Source organism: Oncorhynchus mykiss, chromosome 8 (genome assembly GCF_013265735.2).
Source record: "Oncorhynchus mykiss isolate Arlee chromosome 8, USDA_OmykA_1.1, whole genome shotgun sequence".
Lineage (NCBI taxonomy): Eukaryota > Metazoa > Chordata > Actinopteri > Salmoniformes > Salmonidae > Oncorhynchus > Oncorhynchus mykiss.
Genome location: NC_048572.1, coordinates 44,808,032 through 44,833,059, shown reverse-complemented (window position 1 = coordinate 44,833,059; position 25,028 = coordinate 44,808,032). Strand labels below are relative to the sequence as shown.

The window sequence follows — 25,028 nt, the reverse complement described above, 5'->3', positions numbered from 1 at the left end:
GAAACACACACACAGGCACAGACACAAGCTTACACATACATGATAAGACAGGCACTCTACACACACGTACACATGGATTTTGTATTGTAGATAACGTTGAAGTCGGAAGTTTACATACACTTAGGTTGGAGTCATTAAAAATAGTTTTTCAACCACTCAACAAATTTATTGTTAACAAACTATAGTTTGGGCAAATCGGTCAGGAATCTACTTTGTGCAAGTCATTTTTCCAACAATTGTTTACAGACAGATTATTTCACTGTATCACAATTCCAGTGGGTCAGAAGTTTACATACACTAAGTTGACTGTGCCATTAAACAGCTTGGACAATTCCACAAAATGATGTCATGGCTTTAGAAGCTTCTGATAGGCTAATTGACATCATTTGAGTGAATTGGAGGTGTACCTGTGGATGTATTTCAAGGCCTACCTTCAAACTCAGTGCCTCTTTGCTTGTCATCATGGGAAAATCAAAAGAAATCAGCCAAGGCCTCAGAAAAAAATTGTAGACCTCCACAAGTCTGGTTCATCCCTGGGAGCAATTTCCAAACGTCTGAAGGTGCAATGTTCATCTGTACAAACAATAGTGCGCAAATATAAAAACCATGGGATCAAGCAGCCGTCATACCGCTCAGGAAGTAAACACGTTCTGTCTCTTAGAGATGAACATACTTTGGTGCGAAAAGTGCAAATCAATCCCAGAACAACAGCAAAGGACCTTGTGAAGATGCTGGAAAAGGCACAAAAGTATCTATATCCACAGTAAAACTGGTCCTATAGCGACATAACCTGAAGGCCGCTCAGCAAGGAAGAAGCCACTGCTCCAAAACAGCCATAACTACGGTTTGCAACTGCACAAGGGGACAATGTCCTCTGGTCTGATGAAACAAAAATAGAACTGTTCGGCCATAATGACCATCATTTGTTTGGAGGAAAAAGGGGGAGGCTTTCAAGCTGAAGACACCATCCCAACCGTGAAGCACGGGGGTGGCAGCATCATGTTGTGGGGGTGCTTTGCTGCAAGAGGGACTGGTGCACTTCACAAAATAGATGGCATCATGAGAAAGGAAAATGATGTGGATATATTGAAGCAACATCTCAAGACATCAGGAAGTTAAAGCTTGGTCGCAAATGGGTCTTCCAAATGGACAATGACCCCAAGCATACTTCCAAAGTTGTGGCAAAATGGCTTAAGGACCACACAGTCAAGGTATTTGAGTGGCCATCACAAAGGCCTGACCTCAATCCTATAGAAAATTAGTGGGCAGAACTGAAAAAGAGGGTACGAGCATAGAGGCCTACAAAACTGACTCAGTTATAGTGGGGAGAACAAGTATTTGATACACTGCAGGTTTTCCTACTTACAAAGCATGTAAAGGTCTGTAATTTTTATCATAGGTACACTTCAACTGTGAGAGACGGAATCTAAAACAAAAATCCAGAAAATCACATTGTATGATTTTTAAGTAATTAATTAGCATTTTATTGCATGACATAAGTATTTGATCACCTACCAATCAGTAAGAATTGTGGCTCTCACAGACCTGTTAGTTTTTCTTTAAGAAGCCCTTCTGTTCTCCACTCATTACCTGTATTAACTGCACCTGTTTGAACTCGCTACCTGTATAAAAGTCACCTGTCCACACACTCAATCAGCATTGAAGATGGGTGGTGGCTTGGTCTTCCAGCATGACAACGACCCGAAACACACAGCCAAGGCAACTAAGGAGTGGCTCCGTAAGAAGCATCAAGGTCCTAGAGTGGCCTAGCCAGTCTCCAGACCTGAACCCAAGAGAAAATCTTTGGAGGGAGCTGAAAGTCCGTATTGCCCAGTGACAGCCCCGAGACCTGAAGGATCTGGAGAAGGTCTGTATGGAGGAGTGGGCCAAAATCCCTGCTGCAGTGTGTGCAAACCTGGTCAAGAACGACAGGAAACATATGATCTCTGTAATTGCAAACAAAGGTTTCTGTACCAAATATTAAGTTATGCTTTTCTGATGTATCAAATACTTATGTCATGCAATAAAATGCAAATGTATTACTTAAAAATCATAAAATGAGATTTTTTGGATTTTTGTTTTAGATTCTGCCTCTCACAGTTGAAGGGTACCTATGATAAAAATTACAGACCTCTACATGCTTTGTAAGTAGGAAAACCTGCAAAATTGGCAGTGTATCAAATAATTGTTCTCCCCACTGTACACCAGCTCTGTCAGGAGGAACGGGCCAAAATTCACCCAACTTATTGTGGGATGCTTGTGGAAGAGTACCCGAAACGTAGCCGAAACAATAGCCGTACTGATCCGGCCTCTGCCGTGTCTCGAAGCTGACTGTGGGGCCAGAGCCACAGAACTCGCCTGAGAAGAGGGCTGCTGAGACGCCGGCTGCGTGCAGGCCACAACAGCCAAAGGGACAGAACTCTGATTCAGAGAGCACGACCCAGCGGAGGTGGGCCGTCATGGTCCAGGCTGTGCCCAGGCAGTTGATTGATTAGGACAGGGAGAGGTAGCTGGAGGAACATCCACATCCAACCCTGAGAGTCTTTCTTGGTGGGGACTTGGGGGGGGACTTGGAGAGCTGGTGGCCTGGCGTTTGGGAGCTGGTTCGGGTGCCCATTTTTAACCTTGTGGGAGATCTGTCGACGTGCCCTTGAGCAGGGCGTTTGAGCCTGGTTGCTTCTGTGTGTCGCTCTGGATGTAGTTGAGCGGCTTCACTGCAAGTATATCTCATATGTTTTGAATGTTACATTTTTTTTATATAAATAAAAGAAGATATGAAGGGCAAATATTATGTGAAGTTCGAATGGCGCAGCACCGCTGTTCTTTTTATTTATTTAACCAGGCAAATCAGTTAAGAACAAATTCTTATTTACAATGACAGCCTACTGGGGATCAGGGGGTTAACTGCTTTGTTCAGGGGCAGAATGACAGATTATTATCTTGTCAGCTCTGGGATTCGATCCAGCAACTTTTCGGTTACTGTCCCAACGCTCTACACACTAGGCTACCTGCCCCCCCAACTGAGAAGAGGGCTGTTGTGGCATCGCTACAGCCTGGGGTTAGATCCCAGGCCGTGACCGGGAGTCCCATAGGGTGGCACATAATTGTCCCAGCGTCGCCCGGGTTAGCGGAGGGTTTGGCCGGGGGGGGCTTTAATTGGCTTATCGCGCTCTAGCGACTCCTTGTGGTGGGCCGGGCGCCTGCAGGCTGACCCGGTCATCAGTTGAACGGTGTTTCCTCCGAAATATTGGTGCGGCAGTTAATGGGGATCCTTAATAAATATGAATACAAATACCAACTCGTTGTAGAATAAAGTTTTAACCATTTTGAAAAGTCAGCCAGTTGTCATTGGTTAAAGAAACAGATATGAAATGCAACATGACTGCTAACCAGGGACAGACTGGGACCAGCCCCCCCCCCCCCCCCCCCTCCCATTAGACACGCCCACTGGGCTAAAGATGAGCCATCCTCTCTTGCATTTGCCTGAATTGCCCTATGGCCAGTCTGTTTCTGATGCCAACTGCTAAAATGCTTTCTACTAACTGCTGGGTGGCTCAGTAAACTACATATGTCCTGGTAGAAAGAGATGATTTATGTGAAGTTCAATATTTAAATGACTCACTTAACTTCTCTAAGCACCGCACATTAGCTTTCCATCATTAGCTATCTAGAAAACCAGACAACGGATGACACCCATGAACAAATTACCTTTTGTGAAGCCATTAACATGTAGTCATCTCTGAGTTTGTGTGTGTGTGTGTGTGTGTGTGTGTGTGTGTGTGTGTGTGTGTGTGTGTGTGCATGTGTGTGTGTCTGTAGGTGTGTGTTCAGTGAAATGTCTGACCAATTGATCTTCATATTCCAACAAATCCCTCATGCCATCACCGCACTTCAACCGAGTTCTTGATGTGGCTATGGAAATCCATTACATTGAGAGCCTATTAAAAGTTAATTCCTGGAGGCTGGCTATTGCTGTGTGTTCTAATGGGCACCATTTATTTCATAGTACCTGACGATTCTTCTAGTGACAATCATTGGCGATCATTACAAAAGGATTGATTGCATATCAGGCTTAGCTCATGATCTAAACGGCACAGACTGCATGTAGCTGTTTAGCTATACCCGAAATGGCGTTAAATGATAGTGCTTTGAAACTTTAGCACAAAGGTGAAGATATTATTTGACTTTTTGAGACATCCAGACACAATTCTACAATCATATGCACCCATTCAATTCATATCATTCATTAATCGAGTCATACATTTTACAAGGTCTAACTTTCTCATAGTCGTGGCCAAAATTGAGAGTGACACAAATATTAATTTTCACAAAGTCTGCTGCCTCAGTTTGTATGATGGCAATTTGCATATACTCCAGAATGTTATGAAGAGGGATCAGATGAATTGCAATTAATTGCAATGTCCCTCTTTGCCATGCAAATGAACTGAATCCCCAAAATACATTTCCACTGCCTTTCAGCCCTGCCACAACAGGATCAGCTGACATCATGTCAGTGATTCTCTCGTTAACACAGGTGTGAGTGTTGACGAGGACAACGCTGGAGATCACTCTGTCATGCTGATTAAGTTCAATAACAGACTGGAAGCTTCAAAAGGAGGGTGGTGCTTGGAATCATTGTTCTTCCTCTGTCAACCATGGTTACCTGCAAGGAAACACGTGCCATCATCATTGCTTTGCACAAAAAGGCAAAGATGTTGCTGCAGTAAGATTGCACCTAAATCAACAATATATCGGATCATCAAGAACTTCAAGGACAACGGTTCAATTGTTGTGAAGAAGGCTTCAGGCCGCCCAAGAAAGTCCAGCAAGCTCCAGGACTGTCTCCTAAAGTTGATTCAGCTGTGGGATCGGGGCACCACCAGTACAGAGCTTGCTCAGGAATGGCAGCAGGCAGGTGTGAGTGCATCTGCACGCACAGTGAGGCAAAGACTTTTCTAGGATGGCCTGGTGTCGAGAAGGGCAGCAAAGAAGCCTCATCTCTCTAGGAAAAACATCAGGGACAGACTGATATTCTGCAAAAGGTACAGGGATTGGACTGCTGAGGACCGGGGTAAAGTCATTTTCTCTGATGAATCCCCTTTCCGATTGTTTGGGGCCTCCGGAAAAAAGCTTGTCCAGAGAAGACAAGGTGAGCGCTACCATCAGTCCTGTGTCATGCCAACAGTAAAGCATCCTGAGACCAGTCATATGTGGGGTTGCTTCTCAGCCAAGGGAGTGTGCTCACTCAGAAGTTTGCCAAAGAACACAGCCATGAATAAAGAAGGGTACCAACACATCTTCCCGAGAGCAACTTCTTCCAACCATCCAGGAACAGTTTGGTGACGAACAATGCAGCATGATGGAGCACCTTGCCTTAAGGCAAAAGTGATAACTAAGCGGCTCGGGGAACAAAACATCGATATTTTGGGTCCATGGCCAGGAAACTCCCCAGACCTTAATCCCATTGAGAACTTGTGTTCCATCCTCAAGAGGTGGGTGGGCAAACAAAACCCCACAAATTCTGACAAACTCTAAGCATTGATTATGCAAGAATGGGCTGCCATCAGTCAGGATGTGGTCCAGAAGTTAATTGACAGCATGCCAGGGCAGATAGCAGAGGTCTTGAAATAGAAGGGTCAACACTGCAAATATTGACTCTTTGCATCAACTTCATGTAATTGTCAATAAAAGCCTTTGACACTTATGAAATACTTCTAATTATACTTCAGTATTCCATAGTAACATCTGACAAAAAAAATCTAAAGACACTGAAGCAGCAAACTTTGTGGAAATTAATATTTGTGTCATTCTCAAAACCTTTGGCCACGACTGTACATCAAGCCATATATGCCTGTTTTTGACACATTGCCCTAGGCCTAGACATACAAAAAAAATAAAGTAAACCTACATTTCTGTGAATGACCAGCCAATCAGCCAAATAACTGTCAAAGAACAGCCAATCAAAAGAAAAGAGACAACAATATCAGTTCAATAAACTAGCAGAGCCTGCAAATAAATCTCAACATTCAGCAAAAATGGAAACATAATAATGCCTGTCGATGACGTGTCAAATAAATGTAGAGCATACTAACAATAGTTTCAGTCATTGAGCACAAGCATGACAAAGGCTGCGTTTAGACAGCCCAATTCTGATATTTTTTTCTTCTTCACTAATTGGCCTTTTGACCAATCAGATCAGCTCTGAAAAATATCCCCTTCACTATTGATGCATTATACCAACAACATCAAAAAAGCATTTCCAGACTCTGAAGTCAGGAGGACTTCGAGTTTGATATCAGCCAGACTACTGTTAATCAGCACCTCCATTCAGAACACTATCTTCATTTGATTTCATGATTCAGCTCCTAACATTTGTTTGTCTTTCTACCCCTGGTTATGTTACCATGGTTGTAAATAGCTTCCCTTCATGCCTTCTTTCTTTCACAACCACAGATCTGAGCAAACGTGGTTGGTGGCAACATTATGCTGCAAATGCATCCTGTCCTTCCTATCGAAGGCCATGAGGTAAATGAGAAAGGCAGGCAGGAAAACCTTAATGTAAAGCACTACCACAACACATCCACTAATGCATTGTTTCTCACCGATGTGGCAGGAAACACTGGCCTCCTCAGTTTGCAGTAGTGAATAGCAAGTTCTGTCACACAAAATGCAAGCTCTTTAAGGTGAAAGCCTTGTGGCAGTGGCTTTCGTCATGAAGAGCCAATAGAGAGGGCGAGGCATGAAATAGGGTGTGGAGAATCAGAGTCGCTCAGACGACATCGTTAGACAGTGAAAAGGGAAAGGAATCTTATTTCACAACTTGGGGACATTCTTGTAGCTATAGATACGGAGTTGTATAGGGATGCTTTGTCAAATCAAATTTTATTTGTCACATACACATGGTTAGCAGATGTTAATGCGAGTGTAGCGAAATGCTTGTGCTTCTAGTTCCGACAATGCAGTAATAACCAACAAGTAATCTAGCTAACAATTCCAAAACTACTACCTTATAGACACAAGTGTAAGGGGATAAAGAATATGTACATAAAGATATATGAATGAGGATGGTACAGAGCGGCATAGGCAAGATGCAGTAGATGGTATCGAGTACAGTATATACATATGAGATGAGTATGTAAACAAAGTGGCATAGTTAAAGTGGCTAGTGATACATGTATTACATAAAGATGCAGTAGATGATAGAGTACAGTATATACGTATACATATGAGATGAATAATGTAGGGTATGTAAACATTATATTAGGTAGCATTGTTTAAAGTGGCTAGTGATATATTTTACATAATTTCCCATTCATTCCCATTATTAAAGTGGCTGGAGTTGAGTCAGTGTGTTGGCAGCAGCCACTCAATGTTAGTGGTGGCTGTTTAACAGTGATGGCCTTGAGATAGAAGCTGTTTTTCAGTCTCTCTGTCCCAGCTTTGATGCACCTGTACTGACCTCGCCTTCTGGATGATAGCGGGGTGAACAGGCAGTAGCTCGGGTGGTTGTTGTCCTTGATGATCTTTATGGCCTTCCTGTGACATCGGGTGGTGTAGGTGTCCTGGAGGGCAGGCAGTTTGCCCCCGGTGATGCGTTGTGCAGACCTCACTACCCTCTGGAGAGCCTTACAGTTGTGGGCGGAGCAGTTGCCGTACCAGGCGGTGATACAGCCCGACAGGATGCTCTCAATTGTGCATCTGTAGAAGTTGAGTGCTTTTGGTGACAAGCCGAATTTCTTCAGCCTCCTGAGGTTGAAGAGGCGCTGCTGCGCCTTCTTCACGATGCTGTCTGTGTGGGTGGACCAATTCAGTTTGTCTGTGATGTGTACGCCGAGGAACTTAAAACTTACTACCCTCTCCACTACTGTTCCATCGATGTGGATAGGGGAGTGTTCCCTCTACTGTTTCCTGAAGTCCACAATCATCTCCTTAGTTTTGTTGACGTTGAGTGTGAGGTTATTTTCCTGACACCACACTCCGAGGGCCCTCACCTCCTCCCTGTAGGCCGTCTCGTCGTTGTTGGTAATCAAGCCTACCACTGTTGTGTCGTCCGCAAACTTGATGATTGAGTTGGAGGCGTGCCTGGCCACGCAGTCGAGGTTGAACAGGGAGTACAGGAGAGGGCTCAGAACGCACCCTTGTGGGGCCCCAGTGTTGAGGATCAGCGGGGTGGAGATGTTGTTGCCTACCCTCACCACCTGGGGGCGGCCCGTCAGGAAGTCCAGTACCCAGTTGCACAGGGCCGGGTCGAGACCCAGGGTGTCGAGCTTGATGACGAGCTTGGAGGGCACTATGGTGTTAAATGCCGAGCTGTAGTCAATGAACAGCATTCTCACATAGGTATTCCTCTTGTCCAGAAGCAAATGAGATTGAACGTAGACAAACAAAATGCAAGGACAGCCTTATAAATCTAACAATTGTTACCAGCAAATATCCGTAAATGATCAGTAAATATTACAAGCATTTCGTTACACCCGCAATAACATCTGCTAACCATGTGTATATGGCCAATAAAATGTGATATTTCAGAAGTATGAAAAACTGTATATGTGCTGCCACTCCATAAGGGTGGGGATAGTAGAGATCTTGATCATTATCGTCCCATCTCCTGGCTTTCACATCTAACCAAGATTCTCAAACCCTTGGTAAATAAGCAACTTTGCTCTTTTTTTATCTAAGCATGGTATTTTGAATATAAACCAATCAGGGTTTAGGCCAGGGCACAGCACTATCACAGCAACCACATCAGTTGTTAATGACCTTGTCAATGCTTCGGACATTAAAATGAATTGTGCTGCCTTGTTTATGGACCTGTCAAAAGTGTTTGATGCTCTCGATCATGTTATTTTATTGAACAAGTTGTCTTCGATTGGCCTGGGCTCTGACACCTGCTCTTGGTTTCCTGATTATCTGAGTGACAGAACTCATGTCATCGTGATTGATGGGTTTAAGTCCATATTTCTTGAAGAAAATAAAGGTGTTCCACAGGGGTCCAATACTAGGACCTGTTCTCTTCACTATTTACATAAATGCTATTGGTCAATCTGTAAGAAAAAAAAATCTATATGTGAATGATACTATTACGTACTGTGGCGTACAGCAGGTCAGCCACCAGGGGGAGACTCGTCGAGGCCTGGTAACAGATGTATACATCACAAGACAATGGCTCCCTCTCCTGGACGTGCCAGGTCTCGACCGGCCAGGACAAATTGGGGTTGGTGAGTAATCTAGGGCTGATTTCTCACCAGCTGTACGAGTCCCATAAATCTGCCAGAAGGGCAGCACACAGGGGAGACATTAAGGGGAGGAAAGGACTCCCGTATAGTTGGGGACAGTACCAGAGGTAACAGGATACAAGATACAGCAAGACCCGGAGCCCAGAAGACAGTATCCCAGAGAGGTTCTCTTGGGGGAGACCTATTATTTTAAAAAACACCTTTGAAACTGAGCTAATCCTACTCTGTCAGTGTCTGATCTGTGTAAACGCTTTGACCCAACCCCCTGGTCTGCCACAGTACGCAATTACCTGGCTGTGAGAAGGCTATAGTCTGAGTTTGCAGTTGTGCAGGAAGACCTTACTGATTTTAAAACTCATGCTTAATACGGGCAAACTAGATACATGTTGTTTTCAGGTTCTCGTAAGATTGTCTCAAATGGATTACATCTTCACTCATCGGATGGTTCTGTAATCAAAACGAGTCCCTGCATACAAATACCTTTATTTGGATTGACAATGATTTATCATTTTAAACATACGAATGAGCTTGTTAAAAGACTAAGATTTAAAGTGGGCTTTAAAAAAAAACAGAAACAGATCTTGTCTCTCTCTTGTCAGCAGTAAGCCATTTGTGCAGTCAACCTTGATTATGGTCATACTTTTTATCAAAATGCAGATGCCTCTCTTAAACATCTGGATGACATTTTTGATAGCACCCTTAATTTGATCAAATAAGACAATTTAAATTACCCATCACTGTATTCTTTTACCAAAAGGCTGGCTTGACCTCTTTGAAGTCACGTAGATCACATCATTACGCTCTCTTTGTTTACAAAGCCCTGCTCCACAAGCTTCTGACTTACCTCACCGTTAAGATTAAAAACTACAAGTTATCAAACACGTTCACAGGGTTGGTTAACTAGACTCCTTTGGTGTCTAAATAGTTAAGTCAGCCAGTAATTGGTGTCTAAATAGTTAAGTCTGCATGTTTGGAATGATCTCCAAAATACATTGAGAAGTGTCCATAGGGCAGTTCAGGAAGCAGACAGAGAATATAATGAAGAATGTGTGTTTTAGTTGACTGTTTTTTTTTAACCTTTATTTAACTAGGCAAGTCAGTTAAGAACAAATTCAGATTTTCAATGACGGCCTGTGGGTTAACTGCCTGTTCAGGGGCAAAATGACATATTTGTACCTCGTCAGCTCGGGGGTTTGAACTTGCAACCTTCCAGTTACTAGTCCAACGCTCTAACCACTAGGCTACCCTGCCACCCACTGTGTACTGTATATATTTATGTTTGTCTGTGCAATATGTGTTGTGCTGTATTTTGTATTAGATTGATGTATTTTATATGCAGGGCTCCCTGCAAGAGACACTCAATGGTGATCCTTGATTAAATAAAAGGTAAATACAAATTGACAACAGCTCCAAGCCATTTCTTAAAACTGAAGCCAACAGCATGCTCATAATGTATGCCAAGGCAGTGATATTGATATTGGGATTTGTTTCCTGGATTTTTTAAGACAACCTACTGTGTCTTGTGTACAAAATGGTATCGGTGACATGACAAGCATGTAATTGCACTGTCGCAATAAGGCAGGATGTCGGAGAGCAGCCGTTTAAACTACTCGTATGTATAACAAGTACAGAAACAAGAGAACATGTAGTTTTGCGTGCGCACACACGTTCTTACCCCAGCAGCATGTTCAGCCAGCTCAGACTCTCAACCACGCTGAAAACAGACAAACTAAACGGAGGAAGAGGGGGTGAGAGCCCGGAGGGCAAAAAACACACAAGGGATAACTTCAGCCCACAGCGAAGGACGTGACAACATAAAAGATACATCAAGTTGCAGCAGAAGAGCCTTTGATATGCAAAGACAGAGCCTTTTCAAATGACTGTTCCCGACAGCATCTCATTGTGTGAGAAACAAAGGAGTCAGATCTTAGCAGGAATAACATTCCATTGAATTGAAACGCAGCCACGATGGCTACATCATGAAAACCATCTCCACAGAGGTACAGTACAGTAAAGTCAAGTCACTGTTGAAGAATATAATCTTCTGCATAGAACTTGTACATTCAATGTGCAAAGTGGAATACTTGACACTTGATGTTCTGTCCTATTATGACAGTATGGGGTCGTTCTGTATTCTCACCATGCGTCCTTCTGTTCAATTGAGCTTAAGGCTGGCCTAGTGGGTAACGCCGCCTGCAGCACATAGCCATCAACATTAGCGTGGGTAGGAATCCCAGCCTCACCGCTACTCTACATCTCCCTCCCTCTGTCTCCATTTTCATTTCAATCTATCAATAAAATACTCAGAGATCTCCTTTCAGTTGGTAGTTCTTACATACTGGCCCCATCAGCATAGAATGTGTGTGACATCTCTCTAACAAGTGACCACCTGTATGCTAAGACCGATATGTATGATAATGATAATATAAGCCTTTAATGCATGATGTAATAGTAGATTATATGGGGGATATGAGCAGGTGGCAACAGCTAGATCTACTGTAGATCAGATTCAATTGGTGTTTAGCTGCTGAACAGACAGAACGGCCCCACGCAGATGTGCAAGAGCCAGTAAACTGTCTGTGTGTGTGCGCGTGCTTGTGTGTACACTGAGGAGTAGGAGTATTCATGCAACAAATGGGCCAGTCAAGCGAAACCATAACATACTAGAACCCCAGCATTGAGTTACAGCCAGGTGAACCTCCATAGGGTACTACAGCACTACACATTTAACATGACATACTGGAACCCCGCCATTGAGTTACAGCCAGGTGAACCTCCATAGGGTACTAGAGCACTACACGTTTAACATGACATACTCGAACCCCAGCATTGAGTTACAGCCAGGTGAACCTCCATAGGGTACTACAACACTACACGTTTAACATGAGTTTTTAAAAAACTGCCTGGAACGATCCAATCAAACAGAGAACCCTCCGGGACCAACAAGACAGTGCCACAGATTTATTACCGACACTCCTTTCTGATTCGACTGAATTCAACACTTATTCTAATATTCAAATCTGGATACATATCGAGCTGAGACTGTGTGTAACATTGTGGACCATATTCTGAGGCAAAAAAATGACTGATTCAGACCACAATAACACACAATCAAAATACACTGCCAAAATGGTCAAAGGTTGTGGTTAAATCACATTTCCTCGCCTGTTAACGCTCACAATGATATGGTCACATGGTCCACTTACGTTCTGGTGATTCATATACACACACACATACGATGCAATTCATGGCTAAAGCCACACGGTAGGGGCAGTTCACTTTCATTCTGTCGGTCCATTCTCACAAACAAGTTCCCACAATACATGGCTAGCACCGCATGGTCATGTGTACCACCACATATAACTTCTTCCACATTTTGTTGTGTTGTAGCCTGAAAGTAAAATCGATTGAGACTTTGTGTCACTGGCCTACACAGGTCCCATAATGTCAAAGTGGAATTATGTTTTTAGAAATTGTTACAAATTAAGCTGAAATGTCTTAAGTATTCAACCCCTTTGTTAAGGAAGCCTAAATAAGTTCCATAGTGCAAATGTGCTTAACAAGTCAAATCAAATTGTATTTGTCACATGCTCCGAATACAACAGGTAGACCTTACCGTGAAATGCTTACAAGCATATAAGAAATAAATGTAACAAATAATTAAAGAGCAGCAGTAAAACAACAATACCAGTACTGTAATGAATACAAATTAATAACTGGTTCTCACAAATGAGCTAGGAAAAAGGCTTAGTAGAGTCAAAACAAACAATACCTCACAAACATAATGAATTGAACTAAATACTCACCTGGTTTCATCAGGTGAGTATCTAACACAGGTGAAATCAATGAACAAAAATGAAAGCCCCCCCCCCCCCCACACACTGCGGGTAGAGACTGGAGGATAAAGAGGACTGTAGGTGACCGGTTTTAACAGAGACACATGGAAGGACGAGGATATATTATACTGACGGGGTAACTGGAGGCGGTACGTGACAGGGTTGATCTTGAAAGGCCAGAGCTTTTTGCAGAGGAGGCGGAGCCGGATGCCTCTGGTAGAGTGCCACACACGCTGTCCGGGGTGAAAGATTGGCGTAGGTCGGCGGCATTTGTCGTCAAAGCGTTTCTGGGTATTAGAGGCTTCCTGCAGATGCCTGTGAGCGGTCTCCCATACCCGCTCACTACGCCGAAGTCAGTCGTTGATCGGTGGGACAGTACCAATGGGGCGGCAGGGTAGCCTAGTGGTTAGAGTGTTGGACTAGTTACCGGAAGGTTGCAAGTTCAAAGCCCCGAGCTGACAAGGCACAAATCTGTCATTCTGCCCCTGAACAGGCAGTTAACCCACCGTTCCTAGGCCGTCATTGAAAATAAGAATTTGTTCTTAGCTGACTTGCCTAGTTAAATAAAGGTAAAAAATAAATACATGGTCAGAGACCACTGTCCTTTTTCCAACGAAGCTGGACTCAGTCTGGGAACAAGGACAAATTAAACCGTTTGAGTGTTTCATCAATGTAGTTCATTGCCTCATTTTCCAGGATAGATAGGGGGTAAACACGGCCCTTCGGTGGGGAGTCCCCTAGGCGATGTGGTGGCAGAGGGGAGGCCTTGATTTTGCTGAAAACATTGCAGTACTGGGCATATTCAGATGGTATGGTGGGTGCCACTGCAGAGGCAGAGTCCTCAAGCAGGTGGAAGACCAGGACAGTAGTTCACCATGTCGCCACTAGATGGCAGGGTCGTGACGACATAGCCAGGGGTGTCTGAGGATGAGTGGCTGTTTGGGGGATGAGAGTTCCATGAGTTTAATGTTTTTGGTGTGGAAGACTCCAATCTGGAGGGTGATGCTCTGTGTCAGGTGCGTAATGAAGCCCATGCCCAATGGCTGCCCGTCCAGGGTGTTAATCCTTAAGGGAGGGGTGACAGGTGTTAGATCAATGTCAAGCTCTTGTACTAGCTGGTGATCGATAAAATTACATGCTGCTCCCGAATCTATCACTCTACGTATTTAGTAACCCCCTTCACGGTTATCAATACTGGGATGGAGAATTGCTTCTGGGAGATGTTTAGAAATAAGGACACGCCTACCTGCATGGCAGCGGAGGGACCCTTCTCATCTCTCCGTTGGGGAGAACAGGGCAATGGCTGAGTAGATGATCTTTCCCTCCACAGTATAGGCAGAACACTTCTTGGATCCGTCTTTGATGTTCGATACACGGGAGGGTAGCATTGCCCAACTGCATGGCCTCTGGCAGACTCAGAAGGAATGACGGAATCATGGAAAGAAGGTTTCAGGTTCCTGGATTACAGAGTTCTTTGGCGGTCTTTGGCGATGAGGTGGTCGATGGAGATGGACATAAGAATGTATTGATTTAAAGCCTGAAGGTCACCTCTACAGGCCAGCTCCGCCTGAAGTTCTCTGTTGAGCCCTCTTCAGTAGACGGTAAGTAAAGCAGCCTCTCGCCATCGACTCCCTGCAGACATTGTGCGTAACTTGAGGGCATACTCGGCAGCTAAATTGCATCCTTGTTGAAGTTCTATGAGAAGGTCTCCTTTAGGACGACCAGAGGGAGAGTGATGGAATACCTCTTTGAAGAGGGTGTGGAAATGGGTCTCGGATCCGAGTTCTGTGCTGTTTCAGTCCATATGGCGGTGGCCCAATCCAGGGCTTTGCCTGCGAGTAGAGACAACACAATCCACCCTGTTCTTGTCAGTGGCGAAGTAAATGGGGTTGTGCTCAATGCAATTGCTGCATAGCATCAGAAATCCCCGACGTCAAATTTTTCAGGCATGGATATGAATGAAGGAGGGAATTGGAGGGTTAGGGATAGGCTGGTGGAGAAGATGGCAGATTTCCTTCATACACTTCTCTTGCTGGGTTAGGCACCGCTGAATCCATTCCGGTTTTTGGGTGAGGTATTCTGTAATGAATACTCAGGGAGAAAAGGTGTAGATTCACGTGCAGAGCGCGGCAGGTGTTTATTTCGCCTTCTCAGAAGGCAGGAATCGTGATCACAGGCAGGCAATGGTCATACACAGGTAGGCAAACAGGCAGGTGAATCAAAACTAGGATTGAAGGTTATAACTGGTTCTCACAAACGAGCTAGGAAAAGGCTTTGTAGAGACAAAACGAACAATACCTCACAAAGGCACAAACAGAATGAACTGAACTAAATAAGGAGCTGATGAGACCAGGTGAGTAATTAACACAGGTGAAATCAATGGCTACGTCCAAGAACACAAAGAAACAGAACACAAGGTTGACTAAGAAAATGAATACAGAACCCTACAGGTAGAGTCTCCTCGGTGGGAATAGGCGTTGTTGAATAGGCGTTGTCGTGCCCTCTTCACGACAGTATTGGTGTGTTTGGACCATGATAGCTTGTTGATGATGTGGACACCAAGGAACTTGAGGTTCTCAACCTGCTCCCCTACAGCCCCGTCGATGAGAATGGGGGAGTGCTCGGCCCTCCTTTTCCTGTAGTCCACAATCATCTTCTTTGTCTTGATCACGTTGAAAGAGAGGTTGTTGTCCTTGCAACACAGTAGGCTGTCTCATCGTTGTCGGTGATCATGCCTACCACCATTGTGTCATCGGCAAACTTAATGGTGTTGCAGGGACTATTAGTTGCATGGACTGATAGTGTTTAACTTGATTTTTGAATGACTACCTCATCTCTATACTCCACATATCTGTAGGTCCCTCAGTCGAGCAGTGAATTTCAAACACAGATACAACCACAAAGACTAGAGAGGCTTCCTAATGCCTCGCAAATACGGGCATCTAATTTGAAGATGGGTAAAAGAAAATGTAAAAAACAGACAAGACATTGAATATCCCTTTGAACATGACGTTATGAATTACACATTGGATTGTGTATCAATACAACCAGTTACTACAAAGATACAGGCGTTCTTCCTAACTCAGGAAGGACACTTCAATGCTATGAAAGGAGAAAACTGAGGATGGATCAACAACATTGTAGTTACTCCACAATAATAACCTAATTGACACAGTGAAAAGGAGAAAGCATGTACAGAATAAAAAATATTCCAAAACATGCATCCTGTTTGCAACAAGGAACCAAAGTAATACTGAAAAAAATGTGGCAAAGCAATTAACTTTTTGTACTGAATACAAAGTGCTATGTGTCACGCTGGTATGAAGGATTTGGAGACAGGCACAAGAATACACAATCTGGGTTTTTAATACACCCAAAACAAGTACTGGGACGTACCCAAACAAAAGAGCGAGGGAAACCTCGAAGACGACAAGGGACGAGACCCGTAATAGACAAGACACGCAGCACAGGCTGAGACAACGCATAGGTACTCACATGTCCAACGGACATGGGAACAATAATCGACAGCCAGATGGGGAAACAAAGGGCACATTTATACAAACACAATCAGTGAGTAATTGGACGCAGGTGTGCGTAATGACAGTTCAGTGCAACCTAGAAGACCGGTGACTTCAACCTCAAACAGGTGAGCAGAATAAGCAGCAGTACTGGGGGGGATCCGTGACATTATGTTTGGGGCAAATCCAATACAACACATTACTGAACTCCACACTCCATATTTTTAAGCATAGGAGTTTTTCAGCATAAAATAGAAACAGGCAAAATCCTAGAGGAAAACCTGGTTCAGTCTGCTTTCCACCAGACACTGGGAGATGAATTCACCTTTGATAAGGACAATAACTGTGGTACAGTTTTGACATAAATCTGCTTGAAAATCTATGACAAGACTTTAAAAAAATGGTTGTCTAGCAATGATCAACAAGCAATTTGGCAGAGCTTAAATACTTTTTTTAAAGAATACTGTACAATTCAGATGTGCAATGCTCTTTCAGACTTACCCAGAAAAACTCACAGCAGTAATCGTTGCCAAAGGTGATTCTAACAGGTGTGTGAATACTTATGTAAAATAGATATTTCTGCATTTAATTTTCAATAAATTATGTTTGAACTTTGTCATTATGGCTATTGTGTGTAGGTGGGTGAAAAAAATAATAAATTTAATCCAGTTTGAATGCAGGCCGTAAGACAACGATGTGGAATAAATCAAGGGGTATGAATACTTTCTGAAGGCACTCTACATTCTGGTTGTCCATTCTCAAAAATATACAGGCAAATGAGACACATTACAAACTTACCACAATACATGGCTCCTAGGGGTGCAAACGTTTAAAAATTTTAACAACATTAGGTATTTTTTCTAAACGTTAACAATCTCTAACTGAATTTTTTTTCTTTCACTTTTAACAAATTTAAATCATAGTGGTAGTTTTGTGATAAGTGCACTAACAAGCCTTTATCATCATAAAGAGAAACATTTTAAGTAAACAAATACCTAATGCAACAATGCATTAACATTAGTTGGAGGAGATACGCTGTACAGGTACAATGCTGAAAGGAATGACCCAACCCGCTGCTGGCAGGACGGAGTGGGAAAACCACAGCGCCGATTACAGAAATGATTGAAGTTGATATGCAGCCATTGTCAATGGTAGAGGATGCTGTCTTCAATACCCATATCTAGAACCAGATTTGTTGTCTATGAACACGCTGTCATTCATTACTGCATCAAGCCATCACATTGATGAGAAGTGGGACATGAAGTACGTACTGACATCTGAGAACATTGAGTAGAGTACAATGAGCTCCGTCTGGTACAATTTCCACAAGTTCCCACAGCCACAAAGTCAAAAATAGCTATATCGTAAAACAAGTGGTCTTAATTTAATGTTAGGGTTAGGCATAAGGTTAGCAGTGTGGTTAATGTTAGGGTTAAGGTTGGGTGTAAAATTACATTGTAAGTAGATAAATTGTAGCAATATAGGCAGGATTGCTGACTTTGTGGCTGTGGTAACTAGTGACGACCGGTAAGTAGGTAGTAGTCAAGAACACGGTAAATTGAACTGCATTGCCCCCTAGCAGTCATACACAGAACCACATCTGAATTGTGAACTTGAGTCAATTTATATTTGTTTTTAAAACATTTGAACAAAAGATATGGCAGTTTAAACATTAAGAGGAATTTTACATTTGTCACATCCCTACCACCATGGCTACCACCACATACATTCTGCTTGCTCACTCTCACAAAACAAAAAAAGGCAGACAAATAAATTGACCCAGTAATTCCCATAGACAGCTAGCTACATGAACACGGTTAGGGAACGATCAGGACTTACATTCTGCTTGCCCACGATGTTGTCGAAGGGCATCTCGGGACTCCAGGAGCCCTGGTTGAAGGTGGCGCTGCTGACTCTTCGGTCGGTGCTGGTCGCCTCCTTCATGATGTCCTCGGGCAGCGTGAGCAGGCTCTCTTCGGGCTGCTTGATCAGGTACGTCTCGATGTTGTGGCGGCGCAAGAATTCGTTGCGGTCCTTGCCATGGCCCTCCTCTACCTCGTAGTCACCATTCAGGCAGTCCAGGGACGCCTTGGAGATGTGGATTCGTCTGAGGACGAGGTTCTCATTAGATGGCCAGTACGTACACTTTACTTTGATATGGTCTATGCTGCTCAAATTGTCAACAAACTATCAACTGAGCATCTGTTGATATGAAATTGCTTACAAGGGTTACAGTTAGGGTTAAGGTTAGGGTTAGTGGATAGATACTGTAGGGGACATTTTGTTGACAGAACATCAAAATAGTGTGATACTGATGACCATGCTGTCAAGTCACACTTGCCTCTATCGTTACATTTAATGAGCAATTCAATTACATAGGTTGTTAACAATAAACGTAACAGTGAGGTCCAGAATGTTTGATTTGTCTGCTGGAGGCAAGGAAAACACATTTTACCATTATTTGGTTGTAAAATGAACAGCTCCTGAACAATACAGTCAAAACTACTAATTTCCAATTATTCCATTCACAACAATTGCACACATTTAAGTGTATCATCGTAGATGTCACTCCCTGATCTGTTTCACCTGTCCTTGTGCTTGTCTCCACCCCCCTCCAGGTGTCGCTCATCTACCCCACTTATCCCCTAGGTATTCATACCTGTGTTTTCTGCCTGTCTGTGCCAGTTTGACCAGCATTTTCTCAGCACCTGTTTTCCCCAATCTATCTTTTTCTTGTTCTCCTGGTTTTGACCCTTGCCTGTCCTGACTTTGAGCCCGGTTGCCTGACCACTCTGCCTGCCCCTGAGCCTGCCTGCTGTCCTGCACCTTTGCCGCTACTCTAGATTATCGACCCTTGCCTGCCTTGAGCTGTCATTGCAATTAACATTGTTACTTCAACACGAGTGTTTGGCCTCCCTTGATAAAAAAAGCATAAAATAATAGCCAATCAGTGTTGAGCTAAATTGAGTGAGCTCAATTGTGAATGGTCCTGGTGCCCCCCAAAAAGTTCATTGACAGAAAAATTTGAATTGTTGCAACTCGTTGTGTCGTTGTCCTCCGGAGGCTAGCTAGCAAACTAAAATTGCCCCTTTCCCAAATTAGCCATGGATGGAGATCTGTACTTGTGGTTTTACTTAATTCCCAACCATAAATTCATACATTGTGCCCTGGGCCTGAGAGGGTAGAAGTTCAACATGAAGCTAAACTACATAAACAAAAGTATGTGGACAACTGCTCGTCGTAAATCTCATTCCAAAATCATGGGAACTAATATGGTGTTGTTTCCCACTTTGCTGCTATAACAGCCTCCACTCTTCTGGGATGGCTTTCCACTAGATGTTGGAACATTGCTGAGGGGACTTTCAGCCATAAGAGCATTAGTGAGGTCGGGCACTGATGTTGGGTGATTAGGCCTGGCTCGCAGTCGGTATTCCAATTCATCCCAAAGGTGTTCGATGGGGTTGGGGTCAGGGCTCTGTGCAGACCACTCAAGTTCTGCCACACGGATCTCGACAAACTATTTCAGTATGGATCTCGCTTTGTGCATGGGGGCATTGTCATGCTGAAACAGGAAAGGGCATTCCCCAAACTGATGCCACAAAGTTGGAAGCACAGAATTGTCTATAATGTCATTGTATGCTGTCGTGTTACGATTTCCCTTCACTGGAACTAAGGGGCACAGCCAGAACAATGAACAGCCTCAGACCATTATTCCTCCTCCACCAAACTTTACAGTTGCCACTATGCATTGGGGGAGGTAGCATTTTCCTGGCATCCACCAAACCCAGATTTGTACGTCAGACTGGTGAAGAGTGATTCATCACTCAAGAGAACGCATTTCCACTGCTCCAGAGTCTACACCATTCCACCCGACGCTTGGCATTGCGCATGGTGATCTTAGGTTTGTGTTAGGCTGCTCTGCCAATGGAACCCATTTCATGAAGCTCCCGAAGAACAGTTTTTGTGCTGACGTTGCTTTCAGAGGTAGTTTGGAACTCGGTAGTGAGTGTTGCAACTGTGGACAGACAATGTTTAGTTTACGCGCTACGTGCTTCAGCACCCGGCAGACCCGTTCTATGAGCTTGTGTGGCCTACCACTTCACGGCTGAGACATTGTTACTCCTAGACGTTTCCACTTCACAATGACAACACTTACAGTTGACCGGGGCAGCTCTAGCAAGGCATAAATTTGATAAACTGACTTGTTAGAAAGGTGGCATCATATGGCGGTGCCACATTGAAAGTCACTGAGCTCTTCAGTTAGTCCATTCTACTGCTAATGTTTGTATATGGAGATTGCATGGCTGTGTGCTCGATTTTATACACCTGTCGGCAATGGGTGTGACTGAAATAGCCAAATCCACTAATTTGATAGGGTGTTCACATAGTAGCCTAGGCTAACGTTAACTAGCTGTCTCATCGTTCCCCATGAAAGGAAGTTAGGCAAGCAATTATTTTAGTCAGGTAGCCTAGTCTAGGACAACAAAAACTAAAAGAGTGTACACTATGACCAGACTGATCACTAGGAATAGACAGCGATATTGGACGTTTGAAAAGGTCCCCAGAACGTCAATATATGCCTTCTTCAGTGCTCACAAAAGAAAAACTATTGCCCAACACTGGGAGCTAACTTGTGATGCTCGGAGCTGGAGAGCACTGCTTATACCACTCCACTAGGAAATCCTGGCCAGCTAAACTCGTCTGATGCTGGGCCAATTGTACACCACCTCACGGGTCCCCAGGTCACGGCCGGTTGTCGCACTGCCTTTGGATCAAACCCAGGTCTGTAGTGATGCCTCAAGCACTGTGATGCAGTGCCTTAGACCGCTGCGCTACTCAGTAGGTCAAACCACGAGAATACTTGAGGGTAATTGTTTTTTTAGTTATTTTGATTTAAGCCTTCTTCAAACCATAGCCCTAACCTAACCACTCAGAATGAATACCTTCATTTAACCCTTTGAGTTGGTTCTGTTTTAATCCTGTAACCACACAGAGTGAATGCATAAAAAACAGATGTTCATCCATAATACGTCAAATTTCGAAGGGAAACTATGAAAATGTGTCGGTATGACAGTTTTGACAACATGGCATGCTGTTCTTCTACCAGTAGGGTGAGTTGACATGTTTTTTTCTACTTACAAACACACACACACACACACATAAAATGAGTGTCATGGACAGACAAACGATATTTAGCTTAGGTTGATTAGACAAAATCGTTTTTGATATCTTTAAGTTGTCACTGTATTAGACTAAGCATAAGTGATTTGATGACTTTAAAATGTTGAACTTTAAATGGTGCTGGAATAGCAGAGGCAGATTCTGTTTCCTTCGCCACTTGTGGTAAATCTCTGTGGTTCTAAATCAATAGTTGTTTAGCAATCCGAAAATGTCGGAAACATGAACTTGACCATGCTGTAGGTCATCTAAATGCAATATGTTTTGTGGACTTCATCGGACAGATGTTCCACTCCGGTTTTGGGATGAAACAAATGCAAGATTGATGTTATTCTGCCACTGTGTGTCTGTTGTCTTCTTGTTGTTTCTGCATTATATATGACAGTGGCATATGAACTAACGGGTTATAGATAAAACAACGCAATAATTACAACACCCGTTCCATTTTTTTCCTGGCTTGGCTTCCCCATTGATTTTACCCATGCATCAATACTGGGTTTGAGACGAATGTAGTAGCAAACAATGTTTAACCTAATAGACAGATCAACTACAGGCCCTCACCTAAGAGTCTAAAGCCATATAACCATGTATCTAACCACTTCCCCTTTTGCATTTTATATTTAGTCCTGTATCTCCGCAGCGCAACGATACATAGAATATTTTGAGGAATAATCCTCATTATAAACATATTACGCAATTGAATTACATTAAGCGCAGAGGAAGGATCATAACCCACTGTCATCATAAATTCCAACAGCAGATGTTGCCTGAAGCTTTAGATTCAACAACGATAAGTATAGTCGCATCACATTTCCTTGAGGTGAGGAGCAAAATGTCACAATATGACCCTCGGCTTGACTTCCCCTTTAAATTGTAGATTTCATCCACAAAAAAAACATGTCACCAAAAGCCAATCACATCCAATGTCCCTTTGTTTGTAAACCAATCACGGTAAAAGTATTTCTAAAGGGCACATGGATTTCATCCCCACTGTAGGACACTCATTTGCTGATGGACTTTCTCAGGGGTTGGGATAATCGCACACTGCAGGGAATTCCCTCGAGGCCGGCCAAAAGGCATGCACTGTATAGAGTTTTCGCAGAAAAAGGTTACCTGGTATTTACCATGGAATAACTTGGCAAAAAAATATACTTTGGACTCATACTGACATTAGACCACTTTGAGACATTAGACCTTTGAGACCCCCCCCCCCCCCCCCCCCCCCACACACACACACACACACACACATTCTATGATGCATAGAACCTAATACGTTGTCGGACAATAGGCCACAGAGACTTTGAATACGTGAAAATGTAAATGTGTGACTTGTGTACTAACTTTCCAGTTTTCCGTACTGCATGTAATATATGTGTTGTGTTTGTGTATTTGTATGCTGAATTTCCATGTAAATGGACAATAATGTATATTGTATCATATGGAATTATAGAGGGAAACTCATCTGTGGTCATAGAATAGCAGATGTCTATGGAAGTTTATAGATGTCGAAATTCAATTTGAAATGCAGATTGGATATAATACTTTCATAGTTGTCATCTCACCCAGGGATCCCCCCTGACTCCAGCTTGTTGGCGATGTCCACGTCCCACGACCACACGTCAAACTGCCACTTTCTCAGTCCCAGCACCCCACACAGGACCGATCCCGAATGGATCCCGATTCGCATGTCGATGTCATGCTTTGTGCGTGATCTTACATATCTAGAGGGAGGAAATAAACAATATGGTATCTATTTATTTGTTGACCTTCTTTACTGTTATCTTTTCCAGTAGACTATAAAGACAATATTATCCTATATAATCATAATTGCTTTCAAGTGCATTTAACAAAGTCACAACACACTTTACAGAAAATATGAAATCATAAATATAAGGTAATAAAGTAAAAACTATTTATCTCTGATATTTTTAATTGTGTTGTGGGTAAATATAAGAAACTAAACCTTATTTTTCCCGTATTTAGCAAACCATTTGATTTGGCACAATCACTGTGACTGAAACAACATTACTTCAAATTATCAATGGAAAAATAAGATAATTAATTCAGTGTTCCAAAATTCAACCGGAAATAGTCCCATTTTATGTTGTATATTGTGATAAAACTGAATAAAGTCAACAATAATCGATTTGTGCAGCATTATCTCACCTTCTAATGTCTTTGTTTATAATTTCATACGCCATGTAATTAATGCATTACTAATATTTACAGTTTCCACCACAGTGTGAAAAATAACAATATATTTCCAAACCCATTTTCATACAATTACAATTTGGCAAGTCTCATTTCATCCTATTTCATGCCTTATAATAACTATGATGAATGTGAGCTGACAGGCACTCAATGATATTCAGCCCAGGTGCATAAAATAAATAGGTTTTGAAGTTCACCCTGCCATAGACACTGATGAAATTGTTGTAGCTGTGGCTGCTGATAGAGTTTGAAAATGCTTGGTCTCCGTCCCAAATGGCACCCCTATTCCCTATATAGTGTATGTCTTTTGACCAGGGCTCATAAGTGCACTACTTTTGACAGAGCCCAATGTAGGGAATAGGGAGCCATTTGGGATGCAGTGTCACCAGTGGCACTGATGCTGCAATAAAGGGGCCATCAGCCAAGAGGCTCTTAGCGAGCGACCTGCTTCTTGTTTGCCCTCCATTCTCTAAAAGGATGGTTGGCGGATTCATTCTAATGGTCTACTACATCACTCTAGTAGCTTAGCTCGCACATACATGCGGACACATACTGTGCATATCTCCCTCTCCATTTCTTTCTTTCCTCTCTCTCGCCATCTCTTCTGTTTCAAACACTATCTATTTTCACATATGCTCTGGCAGGACAATATCAAACAAGAGGTCAAACAAACTGCCTATTTACCAGAAAAAAATACCTTTACCCTTGTACATCATTATCCATTAAATACGCATAGTCAACAAAAATGTTGTGAAAGCCTTTGAAAATACTTTTACTACTATGTGACAATCATTGTAAGACTCAGTATTATATATTTTTCATTCCAAATACAAACATACAAACAACAACTTACAGATGTACACACATTTTTACGTTTAAATAAAAAATCATTCAATGTTATCTTTGTGGTAATTATGGCAGATTCATTGATTTCGAAGTATACTTTTTTTTCAAGATGAGTGATGAGAAGAGAATCGTCCAGCCCATTAGGATTTTTTCTTTAATGAATTGGACAAGAGGGATTTACTCCAGACACCCGAACAGGCCAT

At 42.9% G+C, this 25,028-nt stretch overlaps 1 protein-coding gene across 2 annotated transcripts in view; it reads right to left on the bottom strand.

Annotated features, from left to right (window-relative positions):
- adcy8 (adenylate cyclase 8 (brain)) overlaps nt 1–25,028 on the bottom strand; it is a 285,380-nt gene that overhangs the window by 68,662 nt on the left and 191,690 nt on the right. For both annotated transcript variants that reach the window (XM_021612605.2, XM_021612604.2), the window contains exons 6-7: nt 23,331–23,489; nt 18,430–18,697 (exon numbers count right to left, since the gene is read on the bottom strand). In XM_021612605.2, the coding sequence (XP_021468280.2) occupies nt 18,430–18,697; nt 23,331–23,489 (427 nt within the window). The remainder of the gene's footprint in view (nt 1–18,429; nt 18,698–23,330; nt 23,490–25,028) is intronic.